Source organism: Colletotrichum fructicola, assembly GCF_000319635.2.
Source record: "Colletotrichum fructicola Nara gc5 chromosome Unknown KSG_Nara_v1_contig08, whole genome shotgun sequence".
Taxonomy (NCBI): domain Eukaryota; kingdom Fungi; phylum Ascomycota; class Sordariomycetes; order Glomerellales; family Glomerellaceae; genus Colletotrichum; species Colletotrichum fructicola.
This window is the reverse complement of record NW_027094058.1, coordinates 611,449-632,310: the sequence shown is the minus strand read 5'-3', so window position 1 is coordinate 632,310 and position 20,862 is coordinate 611,449. Positions and strand designations below refer to the sequence as shown.

Here is a 20,862-nt window from a genome sequence, read left to right as displayed (position 1 = left end):
GTGGACGCTTAACGGTCCAACTTTCTCATCCACAACGGCCTAGCCCACCTCAGCCTGACCAGCTCAGTCTTCATTCGCTGCCCGCGCTCCGGACGGCACGCGTCCGGGGATCCACACTGGTCAATAACGGGGGCGCCCGGACGCTTCTCCGCCTCCACACTCAGCCTCCAAGGGTCCGATACCCTCCGGCCGTTTTCGCAAGTCAGATGATACCAAGGCGGTAATCACCTCAGCACTTGTGTCAGCCTGGCTTTCTCACTGGTGAAGATCCAATCTCACCCGACGCCCTGCGCTTATCTTGAAATTTCTCGTAGCATGCGTGTGCTGGATGCCGAGATCCATGCAGGTCTCATATGCAGAGGCGGCAGATCAGCCAGAGATAAACGACGAACAATGCCACTCGGCAACAAGCATTGAATCATTTTAATCTTGCTTGCTGAATCATATGTGACCAACATACGATATCAAAAGGCACGAGGTTGCACGCCAGGTCGGCATTGGAGCGGCTAGGGGACATCGGTGATGTTGTGCATGAGAAACAACGCAATCCGATACGACTCACCGTGGACCTACCACCAGTTTCTAGCTGGATGGCGATCAACTGTCATGATTCAAGCTCATCGTTCGATTGTTTGGCTTTTTGTTGCAATCAACCCGGTCGTCATACGGAATGTGGATCTCCCATGAAGGCTCTGCCGCGGTTATCACCTCGAGGTCGGTCAACCGGAAGCATCGAGTCGAGTCAATCCCAAAGGCAAGAAGCCTCATCATCACAGCCGGCTATGAGCTTTGATCTTTGGCCTTCACTACATCATCTTGCAGAGGACAATTGGTACCACATCCGGAAGGATGTCCTTCACACTGGAAGGAAAGGCGGCATCGGCTACCGTTGATCGAATCAGGCAGAGCCTCCGGAACTTGGCCGCAAGCTAGCCAAGAGCAATTTAAGCATCTGAGAAGCTTGTCCGGTCTAGCATAACTGCTCGATCGGCCAGTATTGAGGCAACGCCTCCGTTATGAGCAACAGAAACGACGTACGAAGTCAAGCAGCATGCAAGCAGCATTCTTCTTTCTCAGCTCTGGTTCCTGAGTAGGGATTGTCTTGACTCCAACACTCTGAGAATAAGCTATTAACGTAAGCCACACATGTGGCGCGTGAGAGTGCTCCAGAGGAGCTTCCGCAATCCCGGTCGAGACCTGCATAAGCTTACCAACCCCCCTTCTTATGGCCGGTTTGGACCAACCGCAGGAACACACAGTCTGATCGCCTATCCTCACTTGGCATCTTGGCCTCGCACTAGAGGAACCTTTTATCAACGACAGTGAAAGTCAACAAGGCTGACCTAATTGCTCAGGTACTCAATTAAACAGCTTGTATCCTGCTCATGCGAGCCAAGAGTACCGCAACTCCTTTCGGTGGATATGTAGCAACATCATCACTACCTCAGCAAACAGGCTCAACGGCACTTCGGGTTGATGATCATTTCAATGTTGATTAGGTTTATCCTACCTATGCGGCTATGCGGCTGATATCTCAAAGTCTCGCCTTCCTGGCCGAGATGCCGACTGACACGGCTAGAGCTGCCTCAAACCCATCCTGCTGAACTCCGGCGCTGCATAATACACGAGACACATTACGTGCCAAATAAGACGTCGACAAAAGGAAATCGTTGAGGCGATTTGGTCTTTGAGATTCAAGATTCGGCCTCTTCATCTCAATGGCCACCCCTCCTTCTCCCGGTACAACGGTGGACCTGGCATATCGCCCTCGAGTTCCACGATGCAATCCTCCTGCAGCTCTACCGGCCGCTCCATCGTCTCCATCTCCACAACAGTCGTCGAATCCAGCTGGGCGGCGTTTGGGTTGGGCGAATGCGGCGCCACCATAGTCGCGCTACCTGTCGTAGCCGTACTAGGGGACATCAGTTCCAAGCTCGTTTTGCCAGACGTCTCAGCTTTGTGAGCTGCCACCAACGCAGGCGAGGATGAGTCCGCATGCATGTTCGGGTCGGTGTTTACTCTCCTGAGCTTCCTCTTTCTCCTCCGCCAGCACAGCATAAACGCAACCAATGCAATCGCCAACGTGCCTGCCACCGACCCTACGGCAATCGCTATCGTTGTTCCGACCGAAATACCACCACCGCCGTCGCCTGAGTCGCCAGTATTCGAGCCTTCCGCTGTCGTTGTCGCCGTCGCTGTCGCAATTGATCCTCCGCTCCCCGACTCCGCGGTTCCCGTAGCGGACGCCGTGGCGCCGCTTACCCCGCCCGTCGACCTCGGCCCTGTGTATGTCGCCCCCGGAACCGTCGGATCTGTCTCCAAAATACTTAGATCCGAAGCTCGCCATCTAACCTGTATCGCATACACCAACGCCAAACGGGACGTTTGCTGGTTATTCAAGTCGTAATACGATGTCGTCGGTACTGTTGACAGACACTTGCTATACGGATAGTCCGTCCCCGTGTAGCAAGTATGTCCCGTCGGACAACACAACCGCGCCGTCTCCCCGCTCACCACGCTGCCTCCTAGCCTGACATTCCCGTCCTTTGACGACGCCAGGGACGTCGGGAACGCACAGCCTTCCGTGTATCCCATTGGACAAATACCGGGAGAATAGTAGCCCCAGCTATAGTCGTACGCTTGTTTCCATGACGTGGGCATGCATACGATGCTGGAGAGTGGAGGAGTCTCGGTATTGGTCCAGTAGAGCGACTTGCAGAAGTCGGGCGTCGTGAAGACGGTCGTCAGCGGCGCCGCGCCGCGTTGTGTTGTGAGGGGATTGGGGTCTGATGTTGTCGTCATGATGGGCGAATCCTTTCGATGGATATTATATAGGTAAGGCAAAGGTAGGCGCGATTCTGATTTCCGGCGTCGCTATGATCTCGCGAGATCTCGTTCCCCGCAGACAAGGTAAACAATAAAAGGACAATATGGGTATCGATGTGTCGCTTCGGCGTAACGTCTTGCTTCCCCCAAAGCCTGAATTCACTCCATATCCCAAAAGAACCAATCTCTCTTTCACTTCGTCGACGATATCAATAACAGTCAACAGGAATCAGTGTGGAAGGATGGAGTTGAAATCGGCTTGGCGATTTTCTGCTTTTGTTGTCCACCCAAGAGATGGATCCCTGGATTGCCGGTCTCCGGTGGGCGGTTCTGGGCGTCTGGACTGTTCTCTGCAGTGGGCCGCGGGCAACGTGGGCGGCCGGGACGCAGTGATTGATATTGGGAATTTGGCGAGAATGTGTTGGCTTCGAGCGGGAGATCTTCCCCAAATCGACAATTTCGTAAGATTTCGATCTTCGAACGCTTTTCGAATGTTGTGCCCGAAAAGAGGAAGTGGGAAGGGAGAAGTGATCGGAGAAGGGAAAAAAGCACCGTCCAGGGTTTCCACGCAGAGAAAGAGGCAGAGCAAAGCAGAGTGGGAAAAGATGGATGTGGATGTGGACTGGACGGGATGGGATGAGTCTGGAAGTTTGACAATTGTCCGCGGACCGGGGAGCCAAGGGGTTCGGACGGTGCCAGTTGCGCTGAACTCTGCTTCCCACATTGGAGGCCTGCGTTGAACTTCTCTGGGTCCCTTTTTTCGCCTGGGTCCTGTCTCTACTTTTTTCTCTCTTCGCTGCCCTTCGCCGCCGCGCCGCTCGATTCCTAGTCCTGGTCTAGCCCGTTAACAGTGGACAGAACTCTCTGCTCAGAAGGGGACAAGCGCTGGCAAAGGGCATCAAATTTGTGGTTTTGGCTGGCCGCACGAGGAAAGGCAGAGCGCGAGTCAGTATCAGGCGATCAGGGGAACGCTCCACCGTGGCCCGTCATAAGTGTCGTAATAATGCAGAGGGTGTTCCCAGCATTTGCTTGGCCCTTTATTCAATTCTGCAACAACTGTGCTGGCGAGAAGTTCCCAGAAAGAGGCGAGCTCGGCTAGAGAGAGAGGTTGGACTTAACGGTGTTGCCGCTAGCCGCCTAGTTTCTTGTTCTCTGTCCAGTTTTCGCGCTTGATGACCTGCCCTTTTTAGCGGGTGATGATGGCGTACTAAAGGCGGTTTAAACAGCAAAGCAGTGAAGATCGGCTGTGAATACGAGCTTTGCGAGCGAGCGAGCTTCGCTTGGTGTGCTGTTGACGTCAAGTGGCGTTTTTTGACAAGATGCTAGCGCCGTTGACGGATATCGATACTGATGAACATTGGGACGTTGTTTTTTTGTGAATGACGACACGCGCAGAGGCCAAGGCCCGAGAGGCGCGCTTCTGAGGGCAGCAGCCTTCGCCTAGACACGCCGCGGATCACGATACCAACGGCACACCGCAGAGAGGGAGCAGTCCGATTTTACCCATCTGCGGCCAATGTAACGTTAATAAAACGCTAACAGATTGGGGGAACAGGTGAGCTTGGTGCCGACACCGCCCCTTGGTGGTCCCTCCCTCCCTGCGCCGGCGTGCCGGGCTGCCCGTTCCAATATATTGTTCCTGATCGGAATTTCATGATCACTCATAATCGCCGACTATCCGGCGGGACTCAGGCAAAAAAAACTTGCTGCGCATTCGGAAACAAGCCGCCTGCCTACTTGGGCAGATGGATAAGACCCCACGGTGCGGTGCCATGTGGCCACGGCGTGGTGCTGCAGACCCAGTTTCTCAGGGTGACATTGAGCCCTTTCGAGAGGACGGTTTCATCGTGAATTAAAGATTCTTGCCCAGACGATGGGAAGATGATACATACATCCTTCCTGAGAAGTCCCCACGATGCTGGATAAGCGATGCGGCCTTGGCTGGCAGATGTGTTATATGTTGGTTGTATTAAGGGGCTTACTGCATTCGTCTTATATGATATCAATGTAACTGCGCCTGTCGCATCGCATCGCGGGAAGGGAAATCAAGGGCCATGCAGAGGCAAAGCATCGCGTGGAAAGGTTCACGTGGCGTTTGACCAAAGGCATGGCATGTGTGGTGGGGACCGTCTGATTTTCTTGACAACTTTGACAATTTTGACAACCAGAGCGATGGTGGCGGTCTTGGGGGAGGGGGGGATTGCCGCAACTCAATTGATGGGATGCAGGAATTCAATCGGGATACGTGAATGCGCAGGAACTGATCATTGAGGCTTGTGAGCGCCGTGTGGTCCCAGAGCCGCCGCGGGGGCGCAGCGCGTGGAATCCCTGGCAGCACCGCCTCGTCCGACTCCGCGGACGCGGTCGGTCGGCCATCCCAGCCCGCTGGGGACTCGGAGGAGTTTCTGCTGCGGTGCGTGACTGAAGCCGGGACAGGGACGAGATTGGGGGGACCTGGTCTCGACGTGCCGGCCTAGATTGAGAGCTTCTGGGAAGAGGCAGCCCTACTGGGCCGATGGCGGCATCAGTCCGACGGCTTTTGTTCACACGGTTTGTGATTGTCTGAGGATGTCCGCGGAGAGATGTGCTGGAATGTTGGAAAGGGGGAGATTGCTGGTGGGCGTGAAGGGGCGGCCTTGGAGCATGAAGTGAGACTATTGAATTGAGAGGCGAAAGTTGCAGTTTACCGCAACGGGGACCGATCAATCAGCAAAAGACAAGCAAAGAGTGGAAAATTGCAAAAAAGGAAATGAGCGTCGGCCGACGGAGATGCTCGGGCTGTTGCCTCGTGGGTGAATCGAACACCCGATCTCCTCATTACTAGTGAGGCGCTATACCACTTAGCCAACAAGGCGATGTAAAACCCGAAATTTTGAGAGTCTATGTACCTGGCCTGGCAAGGCTCCGAGCTCCGAGCCGGCCGCAGCTTGGCCGCGTCATCGGAATCCACGGCACACCCCGCGAGAATGCCAAGACCGTCGACAACTATGTTTCGACGTCAGTTGTTGATTCCAGCCTCACTCTTTACATTTTGCATTCGTTTTTGAGTAGGTGCTGGTTACAAGAGTTTACGACGTCCATACCCAAGAGATCGGGTGCGGCCCGTCACTCAAGGTTCACCGCGACATCAGATCAGACGAACCTTTGCCTGGGACTGGGACTTGCGAACACTCTTCCGCCAGAGTCGCTGACAACTATCTCCGCAGAACCTGTTGACAGGGCGCTTCAATGATGGGGCATACCGACCAGTCATATAGAAAGCGAATATGCGAGACATTCGTACGGCAAAGAGTCGTCATGACCCACAGGCAAAAGGACATTGAAAGTTTCAACAGGAGCTTGTAATTTTATGTTCCTCGTCTTCTAATTATGCTAAACCCACCACCCCGTCCCAGTTCAAGATAAACGCCAATCATCAATCAAACGCCGGAAGATGCAAATCTCCAATGATCCTAGTATGCCGCATAAGGTCCGTAACGCCACCGCTTGCTGTTCTCCTCAACCCACCACCGCGCCACGAACGCCGCCTCCTCAGCCCACCGCGCCGCCTCGACCCCGTGCGTCTCCTCGATCTTGGCCAGGAACCCCGTGAAGTCGAACCCGAGCACCGGCTGCTTCTCCGCCGGGTCCTTGGCCACGTCCGTAAAGTGCCACTCGATGTTGTCCACCACCGGCACCACCATCCGCCAGTACTTGTGCCGCCCGTCGCGGACGCCGACCATCGCCCGCCCCGGGTTGATCACGGTGAACTGCCAGTTTGCGACCTCGCCCTGGTTCTCGGCCTCCTTGGATTGGCGCACGGGGCGCAGCAGCGACTGGCCCTCGTAGTTCCTCAACAGATCCGTCACAGCCTCGGTGCGGCCCTTGGACAGCGAGCCCGTCTCGATGAGCAGGTCCAGCACCGTCGGCAGGATCTGCTGCGCCGAGACGGCGTCGTTGATCGTGATGGGCGGCAGCCTCGGGTGCGAGAAGACGAGCGGGACGTGGTTACTGCCGACGTTGGGGTTGTAGTACGACGCGAGGATGTCGTTCTCGGGGATCGACAGCCCGTGGTCGCCCACCAGGATGACCAGCGTCTCGTCCGCGACGCCCATCTCGTCGAGCATGTTGAGGATCTTGCCGAGCCAGCGGTCGTCGTAGCCGATGGCGTTGATGTAGTGCGAGAGGTCGTCGAGCCCGCGCGCGAGCGGGACGTAGGTCTCGTTCTTGGGCATGTTGTACGGGTGGTGGCTGGTGCTGGTGACGTGCGTGAGGAACACGCGCTCGTCGGCCTTCTTGGCGCTCTCGAACTGGTCGCGGATGTAGTCCTCGAGCGGCGTCTCTTCCATGCCGAAGTAGTTGACGTTCGGCAGGTCGACCTTGCCGAACTTTGCGTCGTCGCTGCGGAGGTATACGCTGTCGATGAGTCCTTCTTGCGGGAAGCCCATCTTCTTCATGAGGGCGCCGAAGTTGTCGTAGTCGAGCGTCACGGACTGCATGAAAGACGACTTCCACTTGTACGACCCGAAGGGCTTCTTCTTGTCTCCGTTGCTGTCCTTCTCGAGGGTGTTGAGGGCTCCGAAGATGTGCGGGAGACACGGCTGGTAAAAGTGGTGGAGGTACTCCAGGTTGAAGTCGGCAATCAGGGGTGCGATGCCGCAGAGGCTGCCCGCGAGACTCTTCAGGGTGTACGTCGATGTCGTGTAGGCGTCGTTAAAGTTGAGTCCGCCCCGGCTCTTTTCCTTCTTGTTCTTCTTCTTCTCCTCCGTCTCAAATCCATCCTCGTGGTCTCCGGTGAGGAACTTGGCTACCGGGGTCAAGGTCCTCAGCCGCTCAAGCGCATCCGGCGGAATCCCGTCGTATCCCGCATGCACCCACGTATCACGCAACCGCCCTTCACTAATACCGAACCGCTTGAACGGGAACATGTCCTTCCTCGTGCTCTCCAGCACAATCGTCATCACATGCCGGATCGGCACGTCCTTCAGCTTCTTCTTCAGCTCAGGCAACAACTTGTCATCCAGGTTAGAAATCCGCAGCGGGTCCATCGTCGCGTTGTAGTGCTTCTTGCCGCCGTACCAGTCCTCGAAGCCCTCAGGTGCCACATCCTTGGGCAGCCAGGCAAAGGGCACCGCGTCGGCCAGCGCCGTCCGGTTGTCCCAGTCGCGGTTGATGCCCGAGTTGTAGTGCGGGACCAGCTTCTCCAGGTTCGGCGACGAGTTCTTGAAGTCGATGAAGGGCAGCAGCGTCGGCGTCCACGACATGAAGGTCAGCGAGCTCTCGTGCGGCCGCAGCGCGCACATGATGACCTGCGCCAGCAGCGCCACGCCCGCGAGCGTGTACGCCGCGATCCAGAACATCCACGCCCACGGCCACGTCTTGACGCCGTCCCACCCGTGCGAGAGGTCGAAGCTGCGCCGCGGGGATGCGTAGTCCGTCGTCTCCTTCGTGCTGCCTCCGTGCTCGACATCCTGCTGCGGGACCTCCGAGTACGTCGCCCAGTGGGGCCGGCGGCGGCGGGCGATGCACGCGACGGGCCAGCACACGATGTCCGCGGCCAGGCCCACGGCGACGAACAGCACGTCCTTCAGGGCCCAGGCGAGCACGGCGAGCACGGCGCACACGAGGGCGAAGGTGAAGAGCCCCGTGAGCAGCAGCGCGCGGCCGGCGGCGTCGCCCGCGAGCCCGATGTTGGACCAGTGGATCTCGGAGCCGGACATGGCGAAGAAGCAGATGCCGACGAGGTTGAGCCCGATGACGAACCCGATGAAGAGCCAGCTGACGAAGGCGGCGGCGCGGCGAAGAAGCCCGCCATCGTTGTTGCGGTTCGAGGACAGCCATCCCCCGAGCAGCAGCCGCAGGATGATGAGCAGGACAAAGTCCTGCGCGAAGAAGGAGTAGCCCCAGTTCACGAGATGGACCGTCGGCAGGGCTGAGAGGTGGCTCTTGATGTGGACGAACTTGGCGCCGAGGACGGCGAGGGCGGCCAGGCTGAAGACGAAGCGCTGGTTGGAGAAGCGCGAGCCCATGCCCATCAACAGTCGTCGGGGCGAGGTGAGAAACCCATGGCGTAGCGAGGAGGGGCCTGGTGAAGAGTCATGGTGCATGCTTCTGGGTACGAGTCGGCCACAGCCGTCTCGCGTGTATATTTGTTACGGGGAGTAGAAGGAGTGGAGGTGAGTTAGGTATATGTTCAGAGGGCGAGGATGCAGAAGTTTGCACTCATATCTTCTTTCCCCTTTCCCCAGTTTTGCACGTCTCTCTACGTTGATGTTGTGGAGATGGGGGTGAATGGGATGTGAATCAAGCGAGAGGAAACAGCAGAGAAAACTAAAAAAGGGTATCGAAACAGATGATGATGCAACGGCAGCAGCAACAGGGAGAAGGGACGGTAAGAACTAACAAAACATCAAGGAAGGGGAAGGGGAGGGAAGGAGAGAAAAAAGGAGATCGAGGAGTCCCGGTCGAGAGAGCTTATGCTTATGTGCCTGGTCTGCCTGCTTTCTGCTTTGCTTCGTGCTTTGCTTTGCTTGTCTGGCCCGCCGCCGTTCCTGACTCTCCTGGGGGCCGTTTGCTTCAGCCTTCGGGGTTGTTTGCCGACGGGACCCATGGTCCATTCACTCTTACTCGAGACTGGGGTACGAATAGGTGGATGGGATGGTGGACGGTGCAATTGAGTGGATGGAAATGCCTGCCTAGGCCACGGTACGGGATACATCAGGTTAAAGCTACGACCAAGGGCTCCTCCGTTGGCAACACGCCCGGGTTTGCGGCACCGTGTGACAATGGCCACCGAAAATGGCGTCTTTCTCTTTCTCTGCATGTAGAGTAAGTAAGTACCTCCAGGCTCAGCTGGAGCCTGTTCAGCCAGCAAATTTGAAGGATGTGGAACAAACGAAAAGGAGATCTCCCCCGCAGCCACGATGCCGCCCTTTTGCGCGGGTCTGGCATGCCGCCTTAGCTTTTGCTTCTGCTTGCTTCCCATTCCCTGGTTCTGTTTAAGCGAGAGTGTCGTTAAAAAAACGCCCCGGTCGTCTTCTCCGCCCCCCTACGTTAGACAGTTAGTATGTACCTTACTACCAACCTTGCTACCCCAGCGCACCAGTCACCAGTTAGGAATACGAGCAGGCGACCAGAAATGTCAAGAAACAGGGGTCATCCTTATGTCAGACGACTCCTGCCAATGAAAATCCTCCAGGCAGCCAGCCGTAGCCTACATTTGGTACGGTTACAGCTTGGAGGGGGCGTATGTCATTGGATCAGATCCTACATGTGGTAGGTACCTGGAAATGGGCGGATGCATACCGACCTTACTTGTACATGCTTAGACTCTAGCAGACAGACGGGACCAAGGGCCCAGAACCCGCAGAACCGGGCGGAAAAGCCTCACATTGCACCTTACCTTAGGGGCGGCCCAAGGAAGGGGGGAACTGCCAATCATGACTCTGCGAAAACGTAACGGCGCCGTGTGGATTGAACGGTGTCCATGGAGAAATTTCATCTTTTGGTGTGTATCAAGTTGTGGCTGACTCCTTGTTAGGAAACCTGCCCGAAACAAGCTTTCTGCCTAGGGGCGTTCCCACCCCTCCCAGAGAGCTGCAACCCAGCCCATGTCACGCGTGAGACTAGAGCCGTTACGCTGTGCTTTTCTTTAAATACGCGGTGCAGCTGAGGTTGACCCTGCTGGTAAAGATGGAACGCGCGGGAGGCGGAAACATCGTAATGACAACGGGGTACCGTGCAGCTGGGGAAATCCAATCTCCAGTCTTCTAGACTCCCGGATGCATGCCCCGTTTTGGGCTGAGGCAATAATTCGGCCGAGGAGTGAAGTGCTTGCTTGCTGGCATATGCGCCCGGTGGGATGGATGGGCGCGCCCGCGGAGAAAAAAAGACAGAGAGATCAAATGAAAAAGATCAGCCGTACCGCCTCGAAGGATTCGCATCTGCCTGGCTTAAACTCATCCTAATTATGTAAAAAGTCGGGACGGGGCAGAGCTGAGCTGAGCTACGGATCGGTACTTGGAGCCTTGCTGGGGCTGTAGAACAGAAAGGAAGAAGAGGAGACACGTTCATTCTCTTCCCGCTTGCTCTTTGTCCGGGCGACGAATCAAACGGGCTCCCTTTGAATTGAACCATGTTCATCCTTAATGTAAGCCCCCGCCCGAATGCGGCCACCGCCCATCAACCGAGCCCCTCGGGTTCCGCCCTGGTAAATAACAATTGCTGCTGGTCTTGTTGTTGCAGACCAATTGTTTCCTCTAGGTCGTACATAGGTAATGAGTGCACGGCTGCGCCCTCGATGTGTGTGTGACTGTGTGGCCTCAATCCTCGACCTACAAAGTACAGCATCGGGTTATGGCATGGCTCACCCGCGTCATCGCCCGTTCTGTCCTCCAACACATCGCCGTCGTCTTCGTCTGAATCCCCCATCGCCCCGACGTCTTGGGTGGTGTGTCGCGTGCCCTCCCACCCCGATTGATGGATGGACGGATCGGCTTGGCCTCACGTGCTCGTCAGCCATTTTCATCTGAACGGGGCCGGGCGGCAACGCGGACGCTGGCTGGCCAAGATGTCAATTGTCAATTGGGTGTCTTGGCCTTGGTGGCCGCCATTCACGCGCACGGATGCCAATAGCGTCTCGTCACGGGCGGGAAGCTATGCTCTGTGACAAAGTTGGGTGCAAATGAGAGAGAAAGAAAAGACGGCTGGTTGTGGTGGTGAAGCTGAGGACAGCTCGAGGGCCGGCGGAAAGCCTCCCTCTCTCATCGTTGTTCAGCCTGGGACCCTGAACTTCTGGCTTGCTTGCTAGCGCTTGCGCTACACGGTCACAAGCTCGGGAAGTCTGTTTACCGACTGCCCGAGGGGGACGAGCTAGTTTTATGGCGTTTTGGAGTTTATTTGCCTTTACGGGTCGATCTCATGAGTTCTCAGTGAGTAGTAAGTTGTGGTCCCGTTGAAGGAATGACATTGCGGATGGTTCGACCGAACATGTATTTCCTCAAGCTACGATGAAAAGATATGTACTGAAAGTAAAAACTTGTGCCCAGCTATGCCAAGCCTTCTTTTTCCTTCTTCTCCCCCTTCTTCAGAGGGTCGCATCCATTCCCCACATCTTCACGCGCCCGACGGTTTAGCCCTGTCAACCTAAACTCTTGGTGGCCGTCGCCTTGGCAGTCTTGGAAGTCTTGGTCGTGCCGCCGACCGTCACGCCCGTGGCGCTGCAGGGGAAGTCCAACTTATCCGTCGACGCGACGTTCTTGCAGATGTACTCCGCGCCGCCCTTGGTACCCACGAGCTTCGTGCCCGTGGCGGTGATGTCCTGGCAGACGTCGCTGCACACCATGCTCACGACCTCAGCCGCCTTGCCGCCGGTGCCCGTCACATCGATGTAGTGCACGTCGCTGATGGTGACGCCCGAGGGGTGCTGCGCGCAGGCGGCGGCGGAGGTCATGTAGCACTGGTCGATGACGATGGGCAGGTCGACGTTCTTCATGGTGAAGGTATCGAAGGTGACGTTCTGGACCACGCCGGTGCCGCCGCCTGAGGTGGACGTGGCGGAGGCGCTGCCGCCCCAGGCCTTGATGCGGGCGCCGTTGGACGCGTTGACCATGGTGATGTTCTTGGCGTAGATGTTGCGCACGATGTCGACCTGGCCGGCGTACTGGCCCAGGGAGCCGACGGAGATGCCGTGGGAGCCTTGGCAGTAGCTGAGGGGCTGTCAGTCTTGATGCTCGGGCAGACGTGGGTGTGTGATCTCCATGTTGGGGACTTACAGGTTCTTGACGGTGATGTCGGTGGAGTTGGGCTTGAAGGAGACGCAGTCGTCGCCGTTGATGACGGTGCAGTCGGTAATGGTGACCTGGGAGCTACGGTAGGTGTCCCAGCTATGACCGTCAGTGTCTATATCGAAGAGCGTTGGGGCAGTGGGCAACGGCTTACCCATCGGTGTTCTGGGCCTGCTTTCCACTCGTCTGGACAGAGTTCATATTCACGTGGCTGTACGTGACGTTGGTGCAGCCCTCAACGAGGTTGTGCCAGAAGGGGCTCTTGTTCATGGTGATGTGCTCAACGAGGACATTCTTGGCGTTGAGCAGGGTCAACATGATAGGGCCCGTCTTGCCGGCCGCGTACCAGGCTACATCAGAAGTCAGTAAAAACTCGTTATTGCCGGAGGGCAAGTAATAGCAACGCACCGTCGCCTCCTCCATTGTAAGAGCCGCCGCCGTAGATCTAGAGAGGACATTAGAAATGATCGCTGTTCCAGAGAGGGGGAAACTTACATGAATGTTGCTACCGCCGATGGCCCACGCGGTGTAGGCATCTTGGTAGGTAAGCTGGATGGAGTTCTTCTGCCAGTAGCTGAGATCCGTGCTCAAGCTGACGGTCCCAGAGAGCTGGATGGCGATGTTGGATAGGTCCTCCGTCTGGAGCACGGAGCCGATGGTGTATGTCTTGTCAAGGACAACCTGGGAAAACAAGAAGTCAACATCCTGATCAACGGGTGCCAAGTATTCGCAATCCCACGCACAGTTCCGCCATTGTTGCACTGCTTCAACGCAGCCAGGATAGCAGGGGAATCATCAGAGGTGCCGCCTTTTTGGTTTTATCAGCTTATCGCCTGGAGACAAGGACCATGGAGCTTTAAAGTTACGAACCAGCAACTTGGCACGTCAGAGCCGCGGCGGAGCTGACGACGGCAAGCATGGAGATAAGCGTCTTGGCAGCCATGGCGAACAAGCTAAATCAAGCCAGCGAGGATCTCGGAAAGAAAAGCAACAAGATGCACGTCAACTGTTGCTTCTACCCCAGATGCCAAGACATTGAAGGATCCTTATATGCAACCCTCCCCATTCCCATGCTGTTTACGCTGATGAAAGGGACCAGCGAACTCCTCAACCTCGTGAGCAAACGAATTGCTTCCGACGGAAGATTTTAGCCCCCTTCTCAGTTGTAGACACCGCGATGTTTCCCCGTCCAATCAACCGTGCCATGACCGATGTAGCCATCGCTATCTCAGGCCGCCCTTCCTGTCCTTTGCCAATTTCCCACCATTGAATGGGAGAGAGTCCCCACACGTGGGCGAACCTCAACCGGCACGGCACCTGGCGAGAGAATTAGAGTTGGCGAGTGCCCCCCCTGCCGCTGCCGCGGCCGTTCATAACCAGATAGTCAGAGGGGAGATTAGCTGCCCTCGTTCCTGAGATAAATTGCCTGTGATCCGAAGTATCCGAAGCCTGCTGGTAGCTAGCCGGCTTCCGCGTGGTGGTTCTGAGTCGTGTGCCGATAACCGAGTAACGCATGCATTATCATGCAGGGGGGCGGCGCTACAACCAACAAGAAGGTGTGTATTTTGGGTTTGATGATCGTTTTGGGAAACGGAGACGGATGGACGGGTAGGTCCTCTCGTATGTTGCTGTCATTTGTGGCTCTGCCTGTTCTCACAAAGGAGCTGCATAGTAGCTTGTACGACAGGCCTAGACAGGGCGCTATCACAAGAGGCTTTGAAGAAACTTCGTATTAGACGAGAAAGAATTGAAATTACTGGCCTTGGAAGATATTCCCTTGGCTTCCTGGGTGAAGCTTTAATGCAGCCAAAATAGCTTGCGCTCTCTATAAGCCGATGGGATAAGTGAGTCTGCTGCCCCCAACTAGTAAGGTATTTATGCCAGCTTCTTTAGGAACCGCTTACATCACCTGTCTGCCTTGAGCTATCCATGTACTGTCAGAATCATCATCAGGATCTCCATAAATGAATCTAGTATAATGACTCATCAGAGTCAGAAAATTCGAGCAGTCTTTCTTCCATGAAATTCTCAGGATCCTCAAGTCGAGAGGATAAATCGATCGCCCCCGCATTGGGCACGCTGTTGACGTACAGTAATGCTTGGAGGGGATGATAGTTGAGAAGCAGGGGAATCAAAGCATCGCAGTAGTGCAAGCTTAGGCGGGATGTCCTACCTCTTTCCCCTGCTATGTGTTTTGACAGAAAGCCCTGTCGACTAAGCCGCTGAGAAAGCATTGTCAGTTTTCGACGGACAGGTACAGCCCAGCTGTGGAGAAAGATCCTCCTGCGCATCAGAGCTAGAAGAGGTAGCAGAGCTAAAATAGTCATCGGACATTGTGACGTGAGATTTCCGTCTTGCGCGCTGCAAGAAATAAATCGTTCGCAAAGACTTCAATTGCGGCGGAATGCGTAACTCGGGAAGCATCCTATCGCTCCCCCAACTGCTAGGGTTTCCAGGACCACTATCCTGGTCGTTACGATTGTGATGATATCCGAATAAACCCAAATCGTGGACGATCTTCAGTGGCTCTGCTTGGTTTGTGTCGACTATGGGTTGGTTCTGGCGCAAGTCTTTGGAGTCCCTATCGTTCAACACCCTCGCCATAAAGATTGTAACGGTTGCAGATTCTTGATGGAATAACCGAGCATTCGACGGACCCCACGTTTGGGACTCAAAAAAGGCGATCACCTCCGCGTCAAGACCATGGATTTCAAGTGAATCTCGTATCAGACTAAGAGCCATGTGCTTGTCTCCCACACGCTCATCCTTGTAATATCTATACAAAAGCTTGATGAGATCTCGGAATAGAGGGAAACATGTCGATTGTCCGTATCTGATCGGGAGCTTCTGTCGTATAGGGTCGTTTTGAGGAAGAAGAGAGAGAAGGGCGTAAATCTTGTTTACTGCCACCGACGCCTTTGCGGTTCTATATCTCGCAACAAGGTCCATGAACGTTGGTGTTTGGGTGACCTGGGACCGGTGGTTGCAGAGCTGTGTGCTGTTTGAAATTCTCTCAAGCCTGACGCGTTCCGGAGAGTCGCTCTTGAGATACCTTGAGCGAACCTTGATGGTGTTGACGGCATCAGCAAATTCACTCCACGACAGCTTTTCGAGTCCGTAGAAGATGGTGACGTCCTTTGCGAGGACGATCTCTTGTTTGATCCACACCCTTTCAAAATAGGGTAGTTGATCAAACCTGCCCCGAAGCTTGCCAATCTTGGAGTTGTCTCCGGACGCAAGGATTTCTCGCACATCTGCTAGACTTTCGCCAATACCGAGGCTCGCAGCCACCAATGAGGCAGATGAGAAGATATCCCCCATCATGGCGACCTGGTGACCTTTCTCCGCATCATCCCCTTGGTTTATGCAGAGCGAGTCTATCCAGAAGTTGACGTCGCTAGTATAGCCGTGGTGTCGCATCTGCCAAAGCGCGTACCAGCAATTGAATTGCACTTCCATCCGGAACCCATTGATTACAACGGGAAGTTTCGGGATAGGCAAGCCCCAGGCGTAGGATATGGCGATGTAGGACGGGCGACTATTCTCTTGGAAATCATGAACCTCCAAGCTGAAGGCGTATTCGTCGGTTCCGGTTGGGGACGGCTCCAGACGGAGCAATCTGATTTGCTTGGCAGCATCGGAGAATTCCAGGTGTTTGTAAAGTGATGACATTGTCTGTAAGTTTGGGTGATGCTGTCTGGCAGACTAAAATTTCAACACTTGACTCAGAGAACCAATCGAGAGGCCCTGATGACGAGATAACAACTGAGACGAGAGATTTCGTAGACGAGCCTTGTGAGGACATGGGCGCGCAGTCCAGGTTTTAATAGAAGCAAGGGCTGATTAGTTGGCCGATGCAGGATGCAGGGGCAACTACAAGGGCGAGGACCGATGCCATTGGGCTGTGCCGCAGTCATCTACCTGCTCGATCTGCCTTCTAGGCAGACCAGTAGAAAATCCACTTTCAAAGCAGAAATTATACTTTCCAAGTCTATGAAATAGTTCCCTGAAACCAAATAGCATGATCTCGATTGCTCGCAGTACTTATCATATTGAACCTGCAATGCTTTCTCTCACTTGGGGAAGGACGCAGTGAAATGCCCTTTCTGCGCTTATCTCAATGTTTCTCCGCTCACTAGCAAGCGAGCTAGCAGATTTCCTGACGATGGTACTCACCATCACAAGAAAGAAGATTAAGAAGGGGACAAAGCAAAGGGTTCCCTCGATGATGGCAGTAATTCGCATCCGCCGGTGCCAGCGGTGGTCAACCTGTAAGTGGATTGAGGGTCTGCAGTTTGTAAGTCTCACGATTCACCATACGACAACCTGCTCGGATCCGATATTCCAGTCCAACCGCCGGACTCTTGAAAATCAACGTCGCTAAGCAGGTAATTTAGGCTTGCAGACATTTTTCGGATATTCGCCGGATTAGAATCCATCGCGCCGCACAGAAGCGTCTGTCTGTCTAGGCAACGACGGCCGTTTTGGGCGCTCTAGCCCGGTGTTCCAGGCTGCCGGGCCACTAAAACGGTTCTTGTTCACTGCCCTGGTTCCAACAGACTACCCCTATTGGCCACACCGAACATGGTTATGATAGGCAGAAGTGGGCTCATGGCGATGTTGTCCGTACCAACAGCAATAGAGAAAAAGACATAAACATTGCCTTGAGTCTGTAGGTTTTACGAGACTGTTGATGAAATTTCACTCATTCGACGGTAAAGAAGGCCAAAATGTCGTGGCGAAGCCTTGACGACATGAAGCACATCACTCAAGGGGTTGACGTGGTCAACCCTCAGTACAAGCACCCTCAGCTGGTGATTGTCAGTGAGTAGAACCCCTACCTTATGCAGGTGCCCCTGTCAACCCGGACTGGCCATTGACATGTCTTACCCAAGACGATGCCTTTGTGCTTCCCAACACCTTGGCCACCCGATTCACTACCCTGTTCATGAAAGGGAAGCTCTTCAGCGGCAAGGACCCAGCCCAGCCCCGACCGTCCGACGAAGATGAGCAGGCCCTCTTCTGCCGGCCCTACAGAGAATGGGCGCCGGCGCCGTACAACAACCCCCGGATTCGGGTCGACAACGCTCTCAGCCGCACAATCAGCATCATCGGGGGCATGGGGGATCTCCTGAGCATCGTCATGACCACGAGCACCGAGTGCGACCGCGACCTGCACCACATGAAGACGCGGCTGCTGCACGGCCTGCCGCCCATGTCGCTCGCGCGTTGGCGCCAGAAGGGGCTTCACGAGCTCGCTAACTTTGAGCGCGCGTGCGAGCACCTGAGCCAGGTCGTCGACGCGTTCGAGTACATCAATCTGCCGCAGACGCAGGACCGCATGCACAAGGCGGCCAACGGGGTGTGGGACACGTGTAGTGATTTCGAGAGGGCGCTGAACGCCTGCCGCGCCGAGCGAGGGCGGACGTCGATCTCGGTGACGGCGATGTGGGAGGAGTTTCTGGTGGATTACTTGACCACCGTCGCGGAGAGGGCGCATGCGTGGACGCTGGCGCGGTTGGATGAGCTCAGGGAGGTGCAGTGGGCGAGGCTACAGGGTACGGTGTCGATGCCCATACAGACGTTGATGCCCATGCAGTTGGAGATCCTGGACAAGGTGCACGATCTCACGGAACTCACGAACAAGGTGGACACGCGGATCATGCTGCCGCTGCCTGGGTTTCGGCTACAGACGCTCACGGCGGCTATCCCGCGGATACGGGACAACTGGGATGGGTACCAGGGGGGCACGCCCATGACGGCGTTCCCGTACAACATGCGGTTCCGCTCGAAGGTGTATGCCTTGCGGTGTAAATGGCTCACGAACCAGGCGATGGTGCTCTACACCATGCGGAAGGGCGCAGACGTGAGGCAGCGCGGGGATCCGGTGCGGAGCGAGGAGACGAGCCGGCTGCAGGCGCATGCGTATGTGACGGCCAGGCGGGAGTTGCGCGGGCCGTCGCAGGCAATTTCCGGCGACGAGCCTTGGATATGTGAGGTCAAGAACATGATGAACCTGGGGAATAGGTCCCTTCGGACGTGGGGGTTTGTGGGGTATCGCATCTGCTACGAACACTCTGACGAGGAGTGGAAAACGTTCCTGGAGAAGTTCAAGAGCGACGTGACGGCTTGGGGGGACGGGGTGCGTGGTGCTGGTGACGTGAAGCCGTTGTGCAAGGTGCGGTGGCTCGATGGCCGGGAGCATGGCATTCCCGAAGGTGATGTCGAGGCAGCGAAGCGGTGAGTTTCCTGATGTCGCGTTACTTGGAGGCACCTCTGACATCCGCAGACATTACCAGGAGTATAGCAAGTCGCCAGCGATGGCGATGTTCCTTCCGACAGGCCCAGACTCGGTCTTCTTGGCTGCGGACAAGGCGTCCATCGAGTCTTATCTGCATCCGATCCAGGACAATGCTGGACCCGTCATTCCGGTGGGCGATCTGGGAAGTTTCATCCTCGCCGTGGGAAGCGCGGATAGTGAGAGGCGGCGAAGGGGAAGTGGGAGAGAAGAGGGCGAGGAAGTGGCAGAGGAAGCGGATGGCTTCAACGGCATTCTAAGAGTGCTCGGATCAGTACTCTTCGACGACCTCTGGGCATCCCTATTCTGCCACGCTTTCCGTCTATCGGACCTGGCGCGGATGGCAGAGATCCATCCTCGGCAGGTGTATGTCGGGCCAACTGTGCCCATGGAGAGAGACGGCTGGCAGAAGTCGGGCACGTGGGGTTTGACGGTGTTGAAGTCGTTTGAGAAGTGGCAGAAACAATGACGTTGCTGCTCGCTCGACTCAAAGGAGGACCTGTACACGTAAATGTCTGTTTACATAAAGATACCATCGTTGACTCAATAGCGCCATCTTTCCTCGTCTAGTTGAGAATGGTCGTTGCGGCACAGACAGTCGTCTGAGGCCCTTATGCGCGTTGTAGAATTCCTAGCGTCGCAAGCCAACCGACGGACTTCTCATCGTCAACTACACCATTGGCCTCATATAACCATTATCCTCAGACGCAAGAGACCGAGGTTGAGAATGCCGCCTCTGGGCATCCGAAGATCGTGACGTCAGCTGGCAGTCATTCCCGCTGATGCGCCTGCACCTACATCATGTCAACGAATATCTTTCGTGACGAGCAACTTCATATAAAGGCGAAGCCGATCTCTTGCGACCTTTGACTGAATTTGGACGAGTCTCATCGCGGATACAACGACTCAATCAATTTCACCTTGCCTGTCTTCTGTTCGACATGGCCGCCACATTGACAGGCCGCTGCGTCTGCGCCCAACTACAGTACTCCGCCAAACTTGCTTCCACTGACGATGCAAGGACATCTCTCTGCCACTGCTCCAGCTGCAAGAGAGCCTTCGGGACCAACTACGGTCTGACGACCAAGGTTTGTGGCCTCCATGCGGGCCTTCATTCCGTCACAACAATCAGAGGAGGTGCGCTGATATCATCCCATGGTCCAAGGTCCCGCTGGAAAGCTTCTCCTACACGCGAGGACAGCCGAAAAAGTTCAAGCAGGACAACGGCGTGATCCGGGAGTTCTGCGACACCTGCGGCGCGTTCGTGTGCGAGTACGGGGAGGCGGCGGCGGACAAGTTTCGGTACGTCGTGTGGGGGACGTTCGACGAGCCTGACAAGGTGCCGCCCAAGGGAGAGTTCTTTTGCGCGCAGAGAGAGGCGTGGATGCCGAAGATTGACGGTCAGTATTGTTATGTGTGCTGTCAGGGAGCGGATGGAGTGAGTGCTGACGGTGGGCATCGGCGTCTTCCACAAACAGGAGATCAAGCAGTGATGGCGCCCACGGATGAGGAACAATTGAGGTCAAGAGTTCTGAAAAAGCGGCGCACAGATTTGGGGCAACGGTATCCGTGATACGCGTATTGATATGGGATACGGGCACACGGAGTTCCGCCGTTGGTTCGGGTTCGGGGATGGTGCCGGGGATGAGTAACGGCCCTGCAGATTGCCATAGTTCAAGGCGCAATTGAACAGATGAATTCAATTTGGTGCCAGATTTCAACGATTTACTCGGGAATGGTTACCTTCTCTCGCTTGGCAAGCACTTCCATGCGTGGGATAACAAATGATTGATCAACTTCACATATAACCATCCATGTCGCCAACGCCAAGACCCCGCGCGTGTGGCTTGCGAAAGCGAAGGGAAGCATTTTTAGACACGAGCAAACCAACCAACCCCTGGACCTGGCGGCATAAGCCTGACAGCCGATCCCCCTCTCATCGCTTTTTAAGCTTGTTCATCGCGCCCCCTTCCC

The 20,862-nt window shown here is 55.6% G+C and overlaps 6 protein-coding genes across 6 annotated transcripts; 2 read left to right on the top strand and 4 right to left on the bottom strand.

Moving 5' to 3' along the window:
* Nucleotides 1–1,710: 1,710 nt before the first annotated feature.
* CGGC5_v013201 (uncharacterized protein) lies at nucleotides 1,711–2,802 on the bottom strand (the record flags this gene model as incomplete). Its single annotated transcript, XM_066152884.1, has 1 exon — nucleotides 1,711–2,802. The coding sequence occupies one exon, from the start codon at nucleotides 2,800–2,802 to the stop codon at nucleotides 1,711–1,713; it is 1,092 nt and encodes a 363-aa protein (XP_066007810.1).
* Nucleotides 2,803–6,278: 3,476 nt separating this feature from the next.
* On the bottom strand, nucleotides 6,279–8,912 carry yvgJ (Lipoteichoic acid synthase-like YvgJ; the record flags this gene model as incomplete). The annotated part of the gene is made up of 1 exon (XM_032021574.1): nucleotides 6,279–8,912. One exon carries the CDS (start codon nucleotides 8,910–8,912, stop codon nucleotides 6,279–6,281), a length of 2,634 nt encoding a protein of 877 aa, XP_031881432.1.
* A 3,032-nt stretch (nucleotides 8,913–11,944) lies between these two features.
* Nucleotides 11,945–13,533, bottom strand: pgaX-1-1 (Exopolygalacturonase X-1; the record flags this gene model as incomplete). The annotated part of the gene is made up of 7 exons (XM_032021573.1): nucleotides 11,945–12,512; nucleotides 12,579–12,689; nucleotides 12,745–12,940; nucleotides 12,999–13,035; nucleotides 13,086–13,271; nucleotides 13,334–13,398; nucleotides 13,461–13,533. 7 exons carry the CDS (start codon nucleotides 13,531–13,533, stop codon nucleotides 11,945–11,947), a joined length of 1,236 nt encoding a protein of 411 aa, XP_031881373.1.
* An 854-nt stretch (nucleotides 13,534–14,387) lies between these two features.
* CGGC5_v013198 (Heterokaryon incompatibility protein 6, OR allele) lies at nucleotides 14,388–16,262 on the bottom strand (the record flags this gene model as incomplete). Its single annotated transcript, XM_066152883.1, has 4 exons — nucleotides 14,388–14,415; nucleotides 14,495–14,513; nucleotides 14,764–14,812; nucleotides 15,279–16,262. 4 exons carry the CDS (start codon nucleotides 16,260–16,262, stop codon nucleotides 14,388–14,390), a joined length of 1,080 nt encoding a protein of 359 aa, XP_066007815.1.
* A 1,058-nt stretch (nucleotides 16,263–17,320) lies between these two features.
* Nucleotides 17,321–19,357, top strand: CGGC5_v013197 (uncharacterized protein; the record flags this gene model as incomplete). The annotated part of the gene is made up of 3 exons (XM_032021571.1): nucleotides 17,321–17,414; nucleotides 17,486–18,830; nucleotides 18,880–19,357. 3 exons carry the CDS (start codon nucleotides 17,321–17,323, stop codon nucleotides 19,355–19,357), a joined length of 1,917 nt encoding a protein of 638 aa, XP_031881426.1.
* Nucleotides 19,358–19,829: 472 nt separating this feature from the next.
* Nucleotides 19,830–20,461, top strand: CGGC5_v013196 (uncharacterized protein; the record flags this gene model as incomplete). Its single annotated transcript, XM_032021570.1, has 3 exons — nucleotides 19,830–19,976; nucleotides 20,054–20,288; nucleotides 20,367–20,461. 3 exons carry the CDS (start codon nucleotides 19,830–19,832, stop codon nucleotides 20,459–20,461), a joined length of 477 nt encoding a protein of 158 aa, XP_031881427.1.
* Between the last annotated feature and the right edge of the window lie 401 nt (nucleotides 20,462–20,862).